Here is a 17,618-nt window from a genome sequence, read left to right on the forward strand (position 1 = left end):
CGGTGGAGTGTGGACGGTGTCTGTGCAAAATTTTTAGAATTTGGTTATTTGGACTGTTTACAACATCGTGTTGCGGAATATTTTCGAAATTTTAAATTTATTGAGTTGTAACCTAATCTATTATTGTGTTGTAGGGTTATAGAGCATAGTGTCCATAATAAATTTTTATATTCCTGTGGAAAAATGTCTCAGGCGGTTGCAGCTCCACCAAAAGAGCGCTACGTTCCAAATGGGCTGAAATTCGCCTTCGGTGGCCTTGCCGGGTGAGTACTTTTTCTTTCTTACAACCTTTCTAATGTCCAATGTCATGGGCTTTATATTTTGTACCGTCTCAGTAAAGAATGCTGAAAATTTTGAAAAACATTCCAACAGTCTGAAAATAAATTAATTGTTGTTCTAATTTACATTGTTAGGTTTCAAGGGCAAGTTAGGGTTTCGGTGCTAATTGTGTGACAATATATCATTAACTATCTCACTATCTCTGTTTGTTATTATGATTATGTAACACAGACATAGGTCACGTCCTTGATAAACTTACGCCATGGAACTTTTTCGTTCATTACTTTTCCCGAGCAATGTCTTTGAGCAATGTGCTATCTTGACATAATATGATTTGCAGCCAACATTTGTTTAAAAATGCTAATACCTAGCACAGTATTATACCAATAATTTTAGTAACCTATCATGTCCGGAATTCTGGGGCAAAAGCCTCCTTTCTTTTCTCCATAAACCGCGAACCCTTCCTATACCTATTACACCTAATATTTAGATGAAAATTCTCCAATTCTAGTATGGCAGCCACCTGCGTAGTGCAGCCACTGGATTTAATCAAAACAAGAATGCAGTTGAGCGGTGGAGGCCGAACATCATTTGCTGTGGCTGGAGAGATTATCAGCAGGGAGGGTTTCCTGTCTCTGTACACTGGATTGTCAGCTGGTCTACTCCGACAAGCGACATACACAACCACACGTTTGGGAATATACAACTGGCTATTTGATTCATATAAGGAGTAAGTATTAAGATCAAATATTTCTTAATGTACACCTTGTATAGTGTCCACATTACTATAATAGCTGTTTTCCCTAAAGTGCCTGTGAAACAGAAAATAAAGCTCCTTGCAGGTTGCAGAAGCTAGTATATTATATGCCTATGCAGATTATTGTATAGCTATGTCCACACTATGCGCTTTCGTCTTCAATTTTCGTCATCTTCTTGCGCGACGCAACGCAAACATTGTCATTTTTGTTTTTTGCATACGGTCAGAGGGTATTGTACCTTTTCAGGCTTAAACCACTCAACAGATTTAGGTTTTATTTGGTATGGAAACATGGACACTCAGGAAAAGACACAGAATAGTTTTTATTATGTCAAAATGTATACATAATTTTATATTATCACAAGACATAAAAAGCGAAAAGTAATGTTGCATGTAAGCATATGATATCAGCATACATTGTCTGTGTCAACAGATTATGACTTAGATAGATTTTACTGACGTCAAAAGTTACATATTATATAATGTAAATCTTGACTAAACCAAAGACTAGTAACATTATAGTCCTCAGATTCTCACAATAATAAAATGATCCTACTATATACTACACTTCAATAATGATATAAAAGAAATTAAAAGTGAATATTGACTTGCTAGTTACTATGTATTAGCTCATTATTTTACATCCATCATTTTATCATACAAATAATGCTCAATCACTTATTAATTGTTAAGATTGACGCAGATATTAACTATGAGCTGAAATTTAAATGGTACTTTATAAAACATTACTTTTAGTGTCATCTTTTACATATATATACTATATATATACTATAATCTATAGATATACGTTTCTATCACAGGAATCACACATTTTTACGGGATAAAAAGTATCCTATGTCCTTTCCCAGGACTCAAAATATATCCATAGCCAGCAAAATCGGTTTGGGCGTGAAGAGGTAACAGACAGATAGACACATTTTCGCATTTATAATACAGTACCTGGATGACCGAGCTTTGCTCGGTATAGCAAACACTCATTGACTTCGTGTTACTCAATAACGCCATCTGCTGGTCTTTAAAACAATTAGTTGCTTACAAAATAGTATTATTATTCGCCAATAGATGTCAGGAAGAGTCATATTTTTCAGTTTATCGATTATCGATAAAACACGAATAAAAATACATTTTCTGAAAAAGATTCCTAGCTAGATCGATTTATCGCCCCCGAAACCCCCTATATACTAAATTTCATGAAAATCGTTGGAGCCAGCCATCGTTGAAACCGGCCACCGTGGCCGGTTTCATTGAAACCAGGCCAGCTACGCAGGAGTAATTTTATAGTGCCCAAGTGTGATCAGGAGAAGAAGATCAGGCGCAGGACCGACTTTTTACATGCCCATCCGACGCATGGATCATCTTACTTGTCAGACAATCAGGTGATCAGCCTGCATTGTCCTAACCAAACTTGGAAATAACATGTTTCCAACGCGGGAATCGAACCCACGACCTCCGAGTCAAGAGCCGCGCTCTGTACCACTAGACCACGGAGGCGTCTCGTCTATATACACACAAGATATATTTACACTTTTTGTAAATATTTTTTAATAATGTTGACGTATTTGTGACTGTGTGTGTGACTTGAATGTGAAGGAGAAGAATTCCCAATTCAAAAGGGGGTGAGACAAGGGGACCCCCTGTCCCCAAAAATTTTCTCTGCTGTCCTCGAATCCATCTTTAGAGAACTAGATTGGGATAAGAAAGGAATAAGGATTGACGGAGAACTGCTAAGCCACTTACGCTTTGCAGATGATATTGTAATTTTTGCAGAAAACCCTACAGAATTGGAAAGTATGATAACCGAACTAGCAACAGAAAGTCAAAAGAAAGGATTATCAATGAATAAATCCAAAACCAAAATTCTGAGCCACGGGGAACTATTTGAAATAATAGTAGATAATGAAAAAATAGAATATGAATCAGAATATATTTACTTAGGGCAGCTAGTATCTTTTGAAAACAACACGGAAAAGGAAACAAAAAGGAGAATTACTTTAAGCTGGAAGAAATACTGGTCACTAAAGGAAATCATGAAAAATAAAAATATGAATATAGCAATAAAGAAAAAAGTTTTTGAAGTCGCAATACTGCCATGCCTTACATATGGTTGTCAGACGTGGTCCCTAAGAAAGGAAGACGAGGAAAGCATAGCCATCTGTCTGAGGAAAATGGAAAGAAGCATGCTCGGCCTCAAATTATCGGACAAGGTAAATAATACAAACATTAGGAAGACAACAAAGGTAATAGACGCGAGAAAAAGAACAAGATTACTTAAGTGGCACTGGGCAGGACACATATGCAGACATACAGGTAATAGATGGACGAAACGTCTAACAGAGTGGGTACCGAGAGACAGGACCGAGAGAAAGGAAAAAAGGAAGACCAAATAAAAGATGGAGAGATATATTTAAAGAGAGATGCGGACCCCTATGGATGAGAATGACACGGGATAGAAACTGCTGGAAGGATTTAGGAGAGGCCTACGCCGAAGAGGCGACTACTACTTAAAATGAATATACTTTATAATTGTTAATAATTAATCATGCTTGTAAATTGTAGTAGAAAATAAAGGCTATTTTTATTTTATTTTTATTTACACTCCTCTTAATACAGTAATGTAAAATTGATCTTTTTGCACTAAAATGTATCAATGCCACTCTATACCACTCATATTATATTCTGTGTTACAAGCTGATATTTGCTGACTGCATGCAGTATACAAAGGACAGTGCATGTTATTATCCTTTGCACATTAATAATTATTAAGCGAATAGAATATACTTATAGTAATAAGTTAAATAATAAACTGTACAACAATTACATCTGTAAGTACACATTTATTTAGCACATGGGCTGTGTAGATAAGCTTATCTTCGTTACTAACTACTACAACAGTTGCAAAATCGATAAATCCAGATAACGGATATGAACTCATAATGACTTTAGGTAATTTTCATTTTAAACTTAAAGCAATATTTTATTGAATTGGAGTTGATGAGTTATTTTGAATTGGAGTTGATGAGTTAGTTTGAATTGGAGTTGATGAGTCAGTAGGTTTTACTTTTGTCTGCTTGAGATTTATCTGATACTTACAATTAAAAATGGTAATAAAAAGACTCGGCATTTAATAATTTTCACTTAAAACTACACAATTATAATATTAAACTAGATGACACCCGCAACCCCGTTGCGCCAAAATCCGGTTATCGTGCGGGAATCTTACATTTTCCCGGGATAAAAGTATCCTATGTGCTTCCCTGGCACTCAAATGTATCTCCATGCCAAATTTCAGCAAAGTTGGTTAATCGGTTTGAGCGTGAAGAGGTAACAGACAGACAGACACACTTTCGCATTTATTATTAAGTAATAATATTACGTTATTCTTAAATCTTATTACTTAATTAGTCATTTCTAAAATGTAAGTAGGGGAGAGGGGGGCTAGTTCTAACATAATATTTTGAATATTGTCATTTATCTTCTTAATTTGAAAACTTTATGTTATTATTTTTATACCAGAGTAACGGAAATTTATATGACTTGCATATACTAAGCTAAAAATTCATCTAAATTACTTGGATTCGAAGGGAGACGCATTTTTTAAAAAAAAGTCAGCGGTTAAAACTTGCCCCGTTTCGGGGGCAAATATTAACAGTGATGGGGTAAGTATTAACGCTAGTAAACTTATTAGAATTTCATGTAACCATGGAAGTAAAAGAACAACATAATAATAAATTGGTTATTTATTTATTCAGCTATTATGCAGCTCCAAATTGCTTGTAATACCAAATATTAACGGTTAATACTTACCCCGTTCCTTTTGTTAAAACTAGCCCCCGAGGAACTTTTTGGATATAACTATTTAAAAAAAAAAACTATAGGTATATTTAATAAAATAACACGGAAATGTAATTAACAACTAAATAACCATTAATTATATAAAAATCTGCAATCGCAAAACCAAATAATTAAAGCATGAATCAAAAAATTCGAAACCTAAAAATGTTTGTTTACCTGTATTTTTGCACCGACATACGGCATACCATAACTTCACAACGTGCCGGCCGGCGGGCAACACACTTGTCGCAAATCGTTCGCCGACGTCGCCCGAACTTATAACATTTAACGTCTTACCGTATTGTCATTTAATTTAGTAGTTATAGACTTGTTAATACTTACCCCTTTTAAATCTAGCCCCCCTCTCCCCTACCTAGAGCGTCAACCAGAAAACTAACCATTACTCATTCATACTTATATTACTTACTTAAATATACTACCTGTATTCTGTTGCATGGCTATATTCATTAAAATGCATTTGATACTCCTATTGTACATATTATATGCATTGGAATGATTACACTGTACAGTTTAAGGTATTATCGTTGGGCTATATTGAACCCTATTACCATGGGCATAAGGTTTAAGTGGTAACCTAGTTGTCGGTGACCGCATATTGCAGTTGCGGTTACATTATTGTGTCGAGTTAATGTTGATTAGTCTGAAATGTTTTGTCTCCAGTCTCTAGACTAATTGAGAACTAAAAGTGGATGATTTTGTTTCATATTATGAAAAAGGTCTGTGAGTCTATTAGGTTTTATGTTTAAGTGCCTTTGCTTAAAAATATTATAGCAAAAATATACAGACGAACTATGATATTATATTATAAAAAAGCAGAAGAACATAATGTTATATCCTCCTCCTTTTTGGAAGTTGGTTAAAAGAAGTATAGAAGATGGTCTTATTCATTGTGCCGAAATATGACAATCGCGCGAAAAACGTATTTTACATGTTTCTTGCATAAAAACTATACATTGTTGTCAATGTCCTTTAACGGGACTCAAAGATGAAAGAACCATACAAAATTTCATAAAAATTGGTTCAGCAGTTAAACCATGAAGAGGTACAAAGCAGCTCTGGATATAAGGTCATGGCCTATACTGCCTATATACATAAATGGCGGCAAACGGCAGCGTCTTTGGCGTCCTTGGGGGGACGACAGCGTCCTAGGATGGCGGCCCGCGGCAGAGTTCGTACATAGGGGCGGCAAAATTAAAGTGGCCTCATAAAAAATATAAATCACGAGACTGACAGACAAAAAGACTAAGTTCGCATTTATAATATTAGTCCATTACGTAGTATAGAGGGGTATAGTTATTATAATATCATAATATTATATTCAAGCTTTTTGTCAAATATTGGAACGAAGTTCCTTATCGCGCGTTGGGGAAGGGGGCAAGACGGGAAAAGTTGTAACGACACGACACCAAAGTGTCGGTCGACACTTTTTATAGTACCTGCGCTGTAGGGACAGAGGGCGTTGATACTTGATAGTATTCCTGGGCGTCAACTAGATGGCATTTTTGAGAATAAACTGTAACATCTACCGGACGTTTAAATAAATTTTATTACAATTCCACAAAAGTACGACAATTTGTTAGTTAGTATTCCTAGGCGGTTTTTTTATATCTTCGATCCATCCGGGTGTCCCTTGACACCTCTCAAGTTTTCTATACAATGGACACATTTAACAGAACTACTTACATGTTACATAATAGAGTCTGGCTAGCGAAAGATGAGACTGGAAAAAGGCGGCAAATTCAAAAAATCTACGTATGGCAACCTTGTCTGTAGCCGGAATTATAGTTTTGATACTTGATTATTTATGACAATAATATTATATTTTAGTTTGGATAACTCATTTCAAGAATAAGTTTATTGTTGTTGTTTACTTAAATTTTATTTTGCAATACATTTCATTGTGTTTTGATTTTGACGAAAACTCTTGCATGTTTTTGTCTTCTTCTTTAATACTTACCGTACATCATGAAATATATCACAAAATATAATTTAACTGAACAATTATCTTCATTTTCTTAAACTAAATTGTCACTACTGTTTCTAAGTTTAAATATAATTTAATTTAAATATTAAACTTCCTATATTATATTATTACTCGCAAGCATCATAGATTGTATTAATTATACTCAAATATGTTTATTTAATACATACTTGTACATGCCTAAAACTAATAACCCTCCCTTGCAAGTTGATTAAAAACCAAGAATTAAGGGGAGATGAAAAAACAACACAGAAAATCAAAGGCTGCGGAATTTTTTTTCGCATTTTATATAAACATTCGAAAGGTTTTTTTTATAAAGTTTATTTACAATTGACTAAAATATATAGGTGTCATTTTGCTTGACAACTTTTTGCCATCTTGCTGGTAGGGACACGATCCCATTGCTATAAAAGTTTTGGAGCTTCTGATGAAAAAACCACTTGTTTTGGCAGTCCTCTTGTGATGTCAACCTGACACTGTCTAAGGAATCCTGCAGCGATTGAAACAGGTGGAAATCTGAAGGTGCAAGGTCAGGACTATATGGCGTATGCATTAACACCTCCCAGCCAAACTCCCGTAACCACACGCCTTTATTTATGTGGCCTTCTTTTTTAATCCTTTTTAGGGTGCAAACACTGACATCTGAAAATATTATGTTCATAAATAAAGTTAGCATTCAATAACAAGTTTGCTTTCAGGTATTTTTTTTTTTGTAACGTTAGGGTCTTACCGGTCTAAGAAGAAAACTTACCAGGGAACTGATTTTGTCTTTAAACACTCTTTTTGGAACATAATATCTCATATTTTATTTATGCTTGATATTTTAACTTGCATAACTGAATCCTTTGCATCATTCATGTTACCTGAAAAACAATAAATTCAATTACATGATAAATAATATTGATTTTAATTAATTGTAATTGAAAGTATCAAAATCTTTTACCTGTACTTACCAATGCACTGGGATATTTCATGTAAACAATCTTGTTTTTGTTTAAAAAATGCATCCTTTTCACTTCTTTTTTGTTTGTATTTACTAACCATAGCTAAAAGCAGTTTTCGCAAATCTCTTTTCAAAGTTTTCGTCACGTTTAAATTAGAAAATCACGTAAACCACAGAAATATTTTTCACTATAGGTGACACTGACGTTAACGACAGTGTTACCATAATCAGTTTTGGAATAAAAAGCCAGTCTCATCTTTCGCTAGCCAGACTCTATTATCATACTATATTATTTAACTATATTTTCCCAATAGACAACAACTTCGTGATTGACGTACTTACTTATCACAATTCACAAACAAAATATGTTTGTCGATGATGAAATATTTATACGAATAATTATAGCCAGTGTGACAAGTGATAATAGATTTACTTATACACGGCATTGCCCGTGCGGCGTGCATACAATTACAGACATAGTAAACTTTACCATTTGCTGCGATTAAAAGTCGACTATGCTTTTCCTCTGGCCTACTGTGCTTAAGAGGATACACCAGGGGCTAGAGAAATGAAAAAAAAAGTGTAATATCTATAGCTCTCCCTTACCTCAAGCCTATACCGCAGAACGCGATAGAGACAACTGCAGAAAATCAACGATTCGTTGTCCCCTGATTCCTTCTCTAAAACTTAACCGATTTAAGTACTTTTGTCATTAAAGATTAAAGAAAGGCTTGAGCTGTGTTCCTATGTTTTATTTTCTTTGGATAATCTAGCCAAATCTGTTTTCTGGATGTTTGAACACAGCGGAAAATCTGGCGTTTTTTTTGGGTTTTTGAACGTTCATATCTTATTTAATAATTATGAAAAAAAGAAAACATAGGGACATTGTATTAGTGGCCGTAGATATTGAGGAAAAAAATTATAACTCTACTAGCATTATCCAGGGAGGAAACAGGGGACAACGTTTGTGTGGAAAAAGGGCGGTGTGGACTCCTCTTAAAGGAGCCCAAATGGCGAGACGAACCTCAAAGTTAAATATTTTTATTTAGAATGCATTTTGTACAAAAAAAATCTGAACTTCTGAGCGAGTAGCGAGTAATTTCTTACCCGGTAGCGGGTACCGGGTATGAAATTACTCGCTCGGGGCCAAGGGCGTCGCCAAGAATATGCCCCCCCTATAAACTCTAAAAAAGTTGCCAAATATAATGCAAACAACGACCACTATAATATTAAAATCTGGTAATAGATGTAAGGCTCGTAGTACAAGTGAAAAGCCTCATGTGCTGTCGACCACAATTCATACCTACTTTTCTCATTTATAGAGAGTGAGTAAGGTATGAATTGTAGACTGTAGTAGGTAAAGTCAACTAAAAAGTAACAACCGATTGTGTTTCCTATTGATTATTATGATAAAGATAAGATAATATTAAGAGCACTTGAAAATCCTAAGCCGGGGGGTCTCCACTCAATGATCCATCACATCCTATCAGATTATTCCAATGACTTAATAAGCACACGATTCAATGTAAAAAATTAAAATCCAGATTTAACATAGGTGTTTTTTTATGAAATAAAGGGGCGAACGAGCAAACGGGTCACCTGATGGAAAGCAACTTCCGTCGCCTATGGACACTCGCAGCATCAGAAGAGCTGCAGGTGCGTTGCCGGCCTTTTAAGAGGGAATAGGGGAGGGTAGGGATAGGATATAGGCCCCCCTAGAGTCTACGCCCTGTGCCTGGGCACCGGTGGCACCGCCCTATTTACGGCACTGTTTCCTCTTTAATATTAACATAACATATAGCCTTCGGTTAAAAATATACAGGCATCAGGGAATTCACCGCTATATGACGGCAATGCTACAATATGTCGGTATGTTTCAGACGCAACGGCGGCACGGCTCCGGGCTTCGGTATAAAGACAGTACTGGGCATCACCGCGGGCTCCGTCGGCGCCTTCGTCGGCACTCCAGCTGAGGTAGACACCCATCGAGCTTATACTACTTACTAGCAGGAGCGGCGTTAGGCGGAGCGACGCTAGGCGACCGCCCAGGGCGCGGGAAAAAAAGGAGCCTACGTCCTTTTGTCTGTCTGTCTTTCTGCATGTCTGTTGACACGTTACCTCACCACGCTCAAAAAGCTGACCTAATGTTGATGAAATTGGGTATAGAGGTACCGTACGTTGAATCGGGAAAAGACAAGGGATACATATTATGTAAGTATGTAGTTGTATTTCCGAAAAATGTGCAATTCCCGCCAGGCGCTGTAATTAAAATTCGGTGCAACTAGACTACTAGTTAGTAAAGCCTAGGCTTCAGAGAGTGGCTAAGATACTGTTAACTTAATACATTATATATTTACAATAATTAACATACATTATGTAACACACATACATTATACATATACCATAACACACTGGCGTAGTAAAGTGATAACTGAACAAGATAACAAGAAATACGAATTATTTAAAGAGACAATTATAATGTATGTAGATAATAGTTAATACTCAATTATACTGACATAATGTTTGTAAATATCGTTATATTCCATTTAAAGTTTTATGAAAAAATCTGAATGTACCATTAAAAAACTGATTTTGATATAAATTATTATCAAATATTATTATGACTTATGAGGCATAATATTAAATTTAAAGCTTTGTTAAACTAAGAAACGTAAAAACCATATTTTATAAAGAAAAATCTGATTTTAACCCAATCAAGCCCCGTACGAGCCACGCTGATCGCGACAACAATAGAATACAATAGCATTTCCGAGAATCCCCGATCGAAAGATTCATATAACATTATTTTTTCTAGGTGGCCCTTATAAGAATGACAGCAGACGGTAGACTACCGGCGGAACAGAGGAGGAACTACAAGAATGTATTCAACGCACTCACTAGGTAAGATATTATGGCATAACATTTTGAAAAACTTTATTATGAAAATAAATACAATAAACCTTATAAGTATTGATTAAGAAATTTAAAAAAACCCCCGCCAAGATAACTTTAAAAAGTAATGAAATAATATTTACTGCCTTTAAGTTCAAATAATTCCTAACTTGTGTAAAGTAATATTTTAGTCCATAATTGTTGTCACGGTGTGTCGGGGGACCGCCAAGTAAACTACAACCTACAGCCGCCAAGTCGCTGATTACCTATCCCGATTCAGATCGCTGTGAATTGATCCTTAAACTTGTTATGTGAAATTAAACATCTACATTAGCGGTCCCCCGACACACCTTGACAACAATTATGGACTAAAATATTACTTTACACAAGTTAGGAATTATTTGAACTTAAAGGCAGTAAATATTATTTCATTACTTTTTAAAGTTATCTTGGCGGGGTTTTTTTTTTAATTTCTTAATTTAATTTTATTTCATACTTTTTAAACTTGTGTTGATTATAGTGCAGAATAATTCCTATCAACAGAATCATATTCTCATGATTACCATCTATCAATGTCCTTTTCGATGAGGCCGTTAATATGAGCCCAAACATGAAACCTCCACTTTGGGTTCATACGAAGCTCGATTCCTATAGAATCCAGGTGATGCTGCAGCAGCAGCATGTAAATATTTACTGTTTATACTTTATCTACTTCTTACTGGTTGTCGCAATTAAAATGCGCCCAAACACGAAACCTCTCCTCTTAGTTGGCGAGGAGTTGGATATCCTATTGATTACCAGGCGATGCTGCAGCACCAGGTCAACTTTTCATTATTATGTGTATACGTATATTGTATATTCACAAATGTTACGAACTAGAATGAAATATAAAACCCATCAAACGACTACAAGTTGCTAACGGCCTTTCATGAACCAGATAAACCCTAATTGTCCAGCACTGAGCAGGCTGATGATAATGAATTATAGCTAAGAACACTCTCGATCATGTCAGCTTTCAAACAAAAAAAACTAGATCAAAATCGGTCCACCCGTTTGGATGCTACGATGCCACGGACAGATAGATACACACATAGACAAACAGACAGACAGACACGTCAAACTTATAACACCCCTCTTTTTTGTCGGGGGTTAATAAAGTAGATAACTTTAGTGCTGGGTACAACTCCACACATTCCACAATTCTTACACCCACAAAAATCATTAAATGTCAAAACTGATAAATTGGCTCCCAATTTACGTAAATTGGGAGCCAATTTATCAGTTTTGAAAACTTAATCTCGGTCGTGTGGTAAAAGACAGTGATAACTATTAAGGCTAAGTTATTCCAAATTCACGTTTCTAGAATGAGTAATTTTTAAAGAAAGCGTCATTAAAAAAAACTGAAAAATATATACATGTATAGATACATCTTTTAACTAGTGACTTTTACGGTTAGAAACACAATACAGATAATTTTACTCGATAAAAAAAAATTCCGAAACAACCTCGATTTTAAAAACATTTTCAGTTTTATAGGACTTACAGGGACTCAATCAAAAAATAATTTGGATAGTTCGATTACTATTAAAATTTTACAGGGAAATGTACGGATACATGTTTAGTTATACTATTTTTTATCTAAGTAAAAAGGTTTTTTCTCCTATTTCGCCCTATCAAGGCACGCGGCGAGCGCGTAACAGCCACTGTACAAGGCGCGCTGATATGAATGTTATTTTATTGTCTTTTACGTCGATATTAGCACTGACAGACATCGGCCTGCTAATTTAGGAATAACCTCCCCTTAACACTCGGTATAGATCGCGTAAACCGAAAATGTTCGCTATCCAGGCATTCAAAAACAATACGTCCTATTACAATCCGCTAGTTAGAATGTGTCGTACTTATAATGACCTTGTAGTGGGTAGTTGGAGCGTAGACATTTTTCGTCAATTTTCAAATTATAAGACAACGATCAATAATATTATGAAAGCCAAGTATTTGCCATCTCTTGTTTCCGACTATGACAAACATTGTTAATAACTCGCATAGTAATCATTTTTCAGATCCATTCCTTTTCTCTACACAATAAGTATTGTTTATTTTGTTTTGTTTTAGTAATATAAGTTAAGCTAAATATTAGTCACTCATTGTATACTCAACGTTTCGTAGTAGATATTATCAGTTTTCTTGTAATAGTTTATTTTAGTAACAACCTAATAATAATTATGTTATGTATACTATTTTTGGGTTGCCGTCTAGCCTAGAACTTAAGATTATGTTTGTACAACCATGCAATGACTGTAACCTGTCTGTATACTAAATATAAATAAATAGTTTTCTTAATAAAAAATAATCATATTATGATTAATTATATGATTCTCCAAAGCGACCATTTTAGCCCCGCTGAACATGGCTGGTCCAACGAGCGCCAACAATCCCGTGCAGCTCTAGACCCCTCTTTAAATCTTACGTCCATAGAGCCATAGAGCTTCATTAATATTATTTGATGTTATCACTAGATACTACAATAATGTTCTGTTTCAGGATCATTAAAGAGGAAGGTGTACTGAAGCTGTGGCGCGGCGCCACGCCGACCGTCGGCCGCGCGATGGTCGTCAACGCCGCGCAGCTCAGCACTTACTCACAGGTACAAATTGAGTTGAGACATATATATTCTAGAACAAAATATGATTTTTTACCTTATTGGCTTGACTCGTGAGACTGTAGGACCGCGTTTTTTAGTATTTTAACTTAATCAAAGAGTTAAGTGTGGGATGCAGGGGCGTAGCTACCACCGTATCTGCCGTATCAATTATACGGGACCCCCAAGGCCAATAATAAAAACTTCCCCCTCCCAAACAGGGTCCCCAAAATTTTTTTTATACGGGGACCCGCCGAGGCAAGCTCCGCATCTGGTTGGATGTGATCCATCCTGACTGGATGGAATGATTAGATGTTTACGAGAAACTGGTACGACAACCACCACCTAGACGAGTTAGCTTGTGACAGAATGAAGTGAATGGAGAATTTGTCTGCTTCAAGAATCAATGGTATTTTATAAAAACACACCCTCTTACCCACCAAAATTGGAATTTGCGAGAAAATTAATCTTTGAAAAAAAAAACTACGTGCGCTAAAGTTATAGCACATTAACTTAACCATAAACAAACCAAAACTCTACCGATATTCAAAATAACAACATGATATTATTGCCGCAAGTAGGATAATTTAAGTACACTAAAATTGCATAAAATCGGGGGTTTTGTGATTAAACGGTTTTCTTTCATTTCTGGCTGGAAACTGGTACGGCCCAGCCCACAGCCACCTCCTAAACTAGTTAGCGTGTGGCTGAATGAAGTAAATGGCGTATTTTTTATGCTTAAGGGATCAATGGTATTTTGTAGAAACAACGTTTCGTAAATCCCACCAAAATTTAAAAATTCTCCGCGACAGACCTAAACTGTGTTATAAAAACTCAACTACAGAAGTTAGTACAATAAAATTCATATATTATGAAGAGTCAACTATATAAAACGACTACATAAAAATAAAAATCTTATCCAGTATCAAGTTTTCTGTTAATCGATCAAGATATTGAGTAAAATGGGTCGGCGACAAGCCACCAAAATTGAAAATCGCCTGTTTATGTTTATTTTCTTGGAAAATAATAATTATTTTTAAAAAATAAAGATAGGCCCAAATTATAAGCGTTATGTTCTACTTTTAAGATCAATAATGAAAACGATATCTTGAAAAAATAAGATAGTTTTCAGCCTTGCCGCGCAAAAAAGCGGTTTGGGAAATCCAGTCAAATACTTTTTGTCCCGCAAATAGTCTATACCCACACTTGGACTCAATACCTAATGTGTCACTAATTAACAGGCTCGCGAGGTGTTCGCGGCGTACGTGGCGGAGGGCATCACTCTGCACTTCTGCGCGTCCATGGTCTCCGGCCTCGTCACCACCATCGCCTCCATGCCCGTCGACATCATCAAGACCAGGTAAACAGAGAGAGAGAGGCAACACGATTCATATTATCTCTTATCTCTCAACGAAGATGTTATGTTTGACCTGGAATGAGGGATGTTTGGCGCTTTGTAGCCGTAGGGTTTATCGTGTCAAACAGTTGTCATTTGTCACGAAATAGCTTCCACATGTCACGATAGAGCTGTCATAATATGTATGTCTGACACGACATTTGACACGAAAGACCCTACCGTCCCTCTGGTGGCAAACGATTTTATATCGAAAACCCTCATTGATTGTAATTTAGAATCTGCCCAAGCCGTGTTCTACAGAGTTGAAATACAACATAAAAGGTCGTGTAGGGTAACGAGAGAGATGTTATTGCGGAGTTAACTTTAAGTGAGATTTGCACAAGTAGGCTTATATATGTAGCAGTCATCTGGTTCAATCTGCGATTCGATTGAATGACAAGCGCATTCATTGAATGACAACATTCAATTGAATGACTCGGTCGAACGTCGATTGAACGATCGTCACTCAACGTCCAACTAGTTAGCGATTTATAACATAGCCCTTTGAAGAGAGCGGACATGAAATCAGTCAGGAAATTGAATGTATTTCATTTTTTCCCCGCTGTGGCGCTAGTAGTCACTAAAACAAATATGGCGTCAAACAGCTCGCACAGCTGATATCAGTGTGTTGATATTTTGTCGATTTAAATAATTTACTTTAAAGTTTTAACTGCTTTTAAGTAGCCGTTGACGGGGTAGTTATGCGTAAATCCACGCTGTCATATTATTATTTTAAAATGTGTTAGAAAATAATATGACAGCATGGATTTACCCATAACTACCCCGTCAACGCCTACTTAAAAAAATATATGGCATCCCATTTAACGTCTACGCTATAATATGACTTTTAGTCAAGACGGTAAACGTCACAGTCAACGTCTTGACGAGTTGTCCTTTTCCTGTTCCTTAGTCATTCGATTGAATCGTGTCATTCACTAAATGTGCTAGTCATTCAATTGAATCGCTAAAAATAATAATAAAGCTACAAAGAATTTTATACAGTAGCTTGAGTTTTATAAAACTATTCAAACAGCCTATGTTGCATAGACTGGAGGAAACGGGGCACTATGGGAAAAGACTTCGAGAAATTTTGCGTCAAAACATTAACCTCTTATAACCACCCCTTTTGAATACACCAATCGATAGGGGGCGCCAAAGGGAGCAAAAAAAATCAGATAAACTTTTCTTAAAAATCAACCCCCGGCCAGATACAGGCCGATATACGAACCTCGTTAGTATGAAGAAAACACTTAAAAAAATGTAGATGAAAAAAATTCAACCACCGACGACTACCCCTTTTTAATACACCAATCGAAAGAAGGTGCCAAGGCAAGCGAAAAAGCTCGGATAAACTTTTCTCAAAAATTAACGCCTGTCGAAATACAACCCGAAATAGTAGGTAATTAATAGCAATGTTGGTTAAGACGACTTGGTTGGGTTAGGTTCCGCGACCCATCTATAGCTATTTTTTTTCGTTTCAGAATCCAAAACGCAGCAAAGGGCCAGTCTCAGGTCGAAGTTGTGACGTCCCTACTCAAGAACGAGGGCGTCTTCTCCCTATGGAAGGGCTTCCTGCCCTACTACACCAGACTCGGCCCTCACACAGTCCTGACCTTCATATTCTTGGAGCAGATGAACGCTGCCTACCTAAAGTACACATAGGCTACTTAACATAGGCGGTGCTTCAAGTAGCTTTTGGTTGAGAACGTGATAACTATATTCCTGAAGCAGAATACTTGAACACATAGGCTACATAGAAGTGCTTCGACTTAGACTGCTTTTGGGTAATATGTTCATTGTTCAACTTATTCCTGAAGCAGACAATTAATTGAACACGTAGGCTACTCTACATAGGCTGTGCTTCATAGGCTGCTATTGGTCACACTGAACTTATTCCTGAAGCAGAAATCAGAATACTTGAAGTTTGTTTACTATACATAGGCTTTTTATGCATAGGATGAAGTATGAAATACGGAGGTATGTATTTATTTTTCGTACAAAATAGCACAATTTTAAAGCAACTTATTTAAAGATTGCCTTTTAAAGGTCAGTTTTTTTTTTTCTATTATTTTTCTAATATTATTTTGTCTTTAAGCTAAAGATAGGCTTGTTAACAACAAAAATATTTATGTTTTTTTATACATTTTTATATAATTTAAAAACAAATACTTTTTAAAGATTATTTTGCATGTCATGCACAATAACAAAATCTCTTCCTTTTTTTTAACGTGATTTTTTGTTATTTTCTACACTTTTATATATTTTTAAAAGGATTTAATCCTGTGTAAAATGTTAGTAGTAAGTAATACTTTATAACGAAAAAAAGTCATTTTATAAAAGATTTTTTTACTCAAATATTTGAAGTAACTTTACTGCCTGATGCATTAATACTTTGTTACGTTCAATGTTTTAAATACATTAAAATGTGTGACGATCGATGTGAAGGAATTTTAGTTAATTTATTAAATAAACTAAAATTCCTTCCACAGTTCTTTTCATTTATTAGGTGCCAAATTTGACATAATTATACAGTGAGAGTGAAAAAATGTACTTAGAAATTGTTTGTTTTGTTTATTGGGATGTTATTTGTGAATTTTTAAACGAGTTTTTGCTGTTGCGTCACTGTCGCTCTTATGATTTTGCTACCCTTTATATTAATTAGCCAAGAAAGAGGGATATTTTATTTCTTGCTCTAAAATATTGTTTAAGTTACAAAAGTATGGCACTGTATGAGTTAAGTATTTATTGATTTATATGTACCATTGAGGAAGTTGATTCCTATGCAATTGGCAGACCAACGTTATTTGGTCGAATATGTCAATTCAATGTTAATTGTGATCTGTCAGCTGGGTTTGA

At 35.7% G+C, this 17,618-nt stretch overlaps 1 protein-coding gene and 1 long non-coding RNA gene across 2 annotated transcripts in view; one reads left to right on the forward strand and one right to left on the reverse strand.

Moving 5' to 3' along the window:
- On the forward strand, positions 1 to 16,828 carry LOC121735533 (mitochondrial 2-oxoglutarate/malate carrier protein-like). Its single transcript, XM_042126376.1, has 7 exons — positions 1 to 263; positions 791 to 1,009; positions 9,714 to 9,807; positions 10,649 to 10,734; positions 13,270 to 13,372; positions 14,608 to 14,726; positions 16,244 to 16,828. Exons 1-7 carry the CDS (start codon positions 184 to 186, stop codon positions 16,422 to 16,424), a joined length of 882 nt encoding a protein of 293 aa, XP_041982310.1. The 5' UTR covers positions 1 to 183; the 3' UTR covers positions 16,425 to 16,828.
- Positions 12,935 to 17,618, reverse strand: part of LOC121735548 — an 18,420-nt gene continuing 13,736 nt past the window's right edge. The window contains exon 3 of the long non-coding RNA XR_006036876.1: positions 12,935 to 13,063. This is a non-coding gene — a long non-coding RNA (uncharacterized LOC121735548). The remainder of the gene's footprint in view (positions 13,064 to 17,618) is intronic.

Source organism: Aricia agestis, chromosome 17 (genome assembly GCF_905147365.1).
Source record: "Aricia agestis chromosome 17, ilAriAges1.1, whole genome shotgun sequence".
Classification (NCBI taxonomy): domain Eukaryota; kingdom Metazoa; phylum Arthropoda; class Insecta; order Lepidoptera; family Lycaenidae; genus Aricia; species Aricia agestis.

Coding starts and splice junctions, on each gene's coding strand:
- LOC121735533 (XM_042126376.1), top strand. CDS start 184: ATGTCTCAGGCGGTTGCAGCTCCACCAAAAGAGCGCTACGTTCCAAAT. Junction 1,010..9,713: donor CTATTTGATTCATATAAGGA/GTAAGTATTAAG, acceptor GGTATGTTTCAG/ACGCAACGGCGGCACGGCTC. Junction 13,373..14,607: donor AGCTCAGCACTTACTCACAG/GTACAAATTGAG, acceptor ACTAATTAACAG/GCTCGCGAGGTGTTCGCGGC.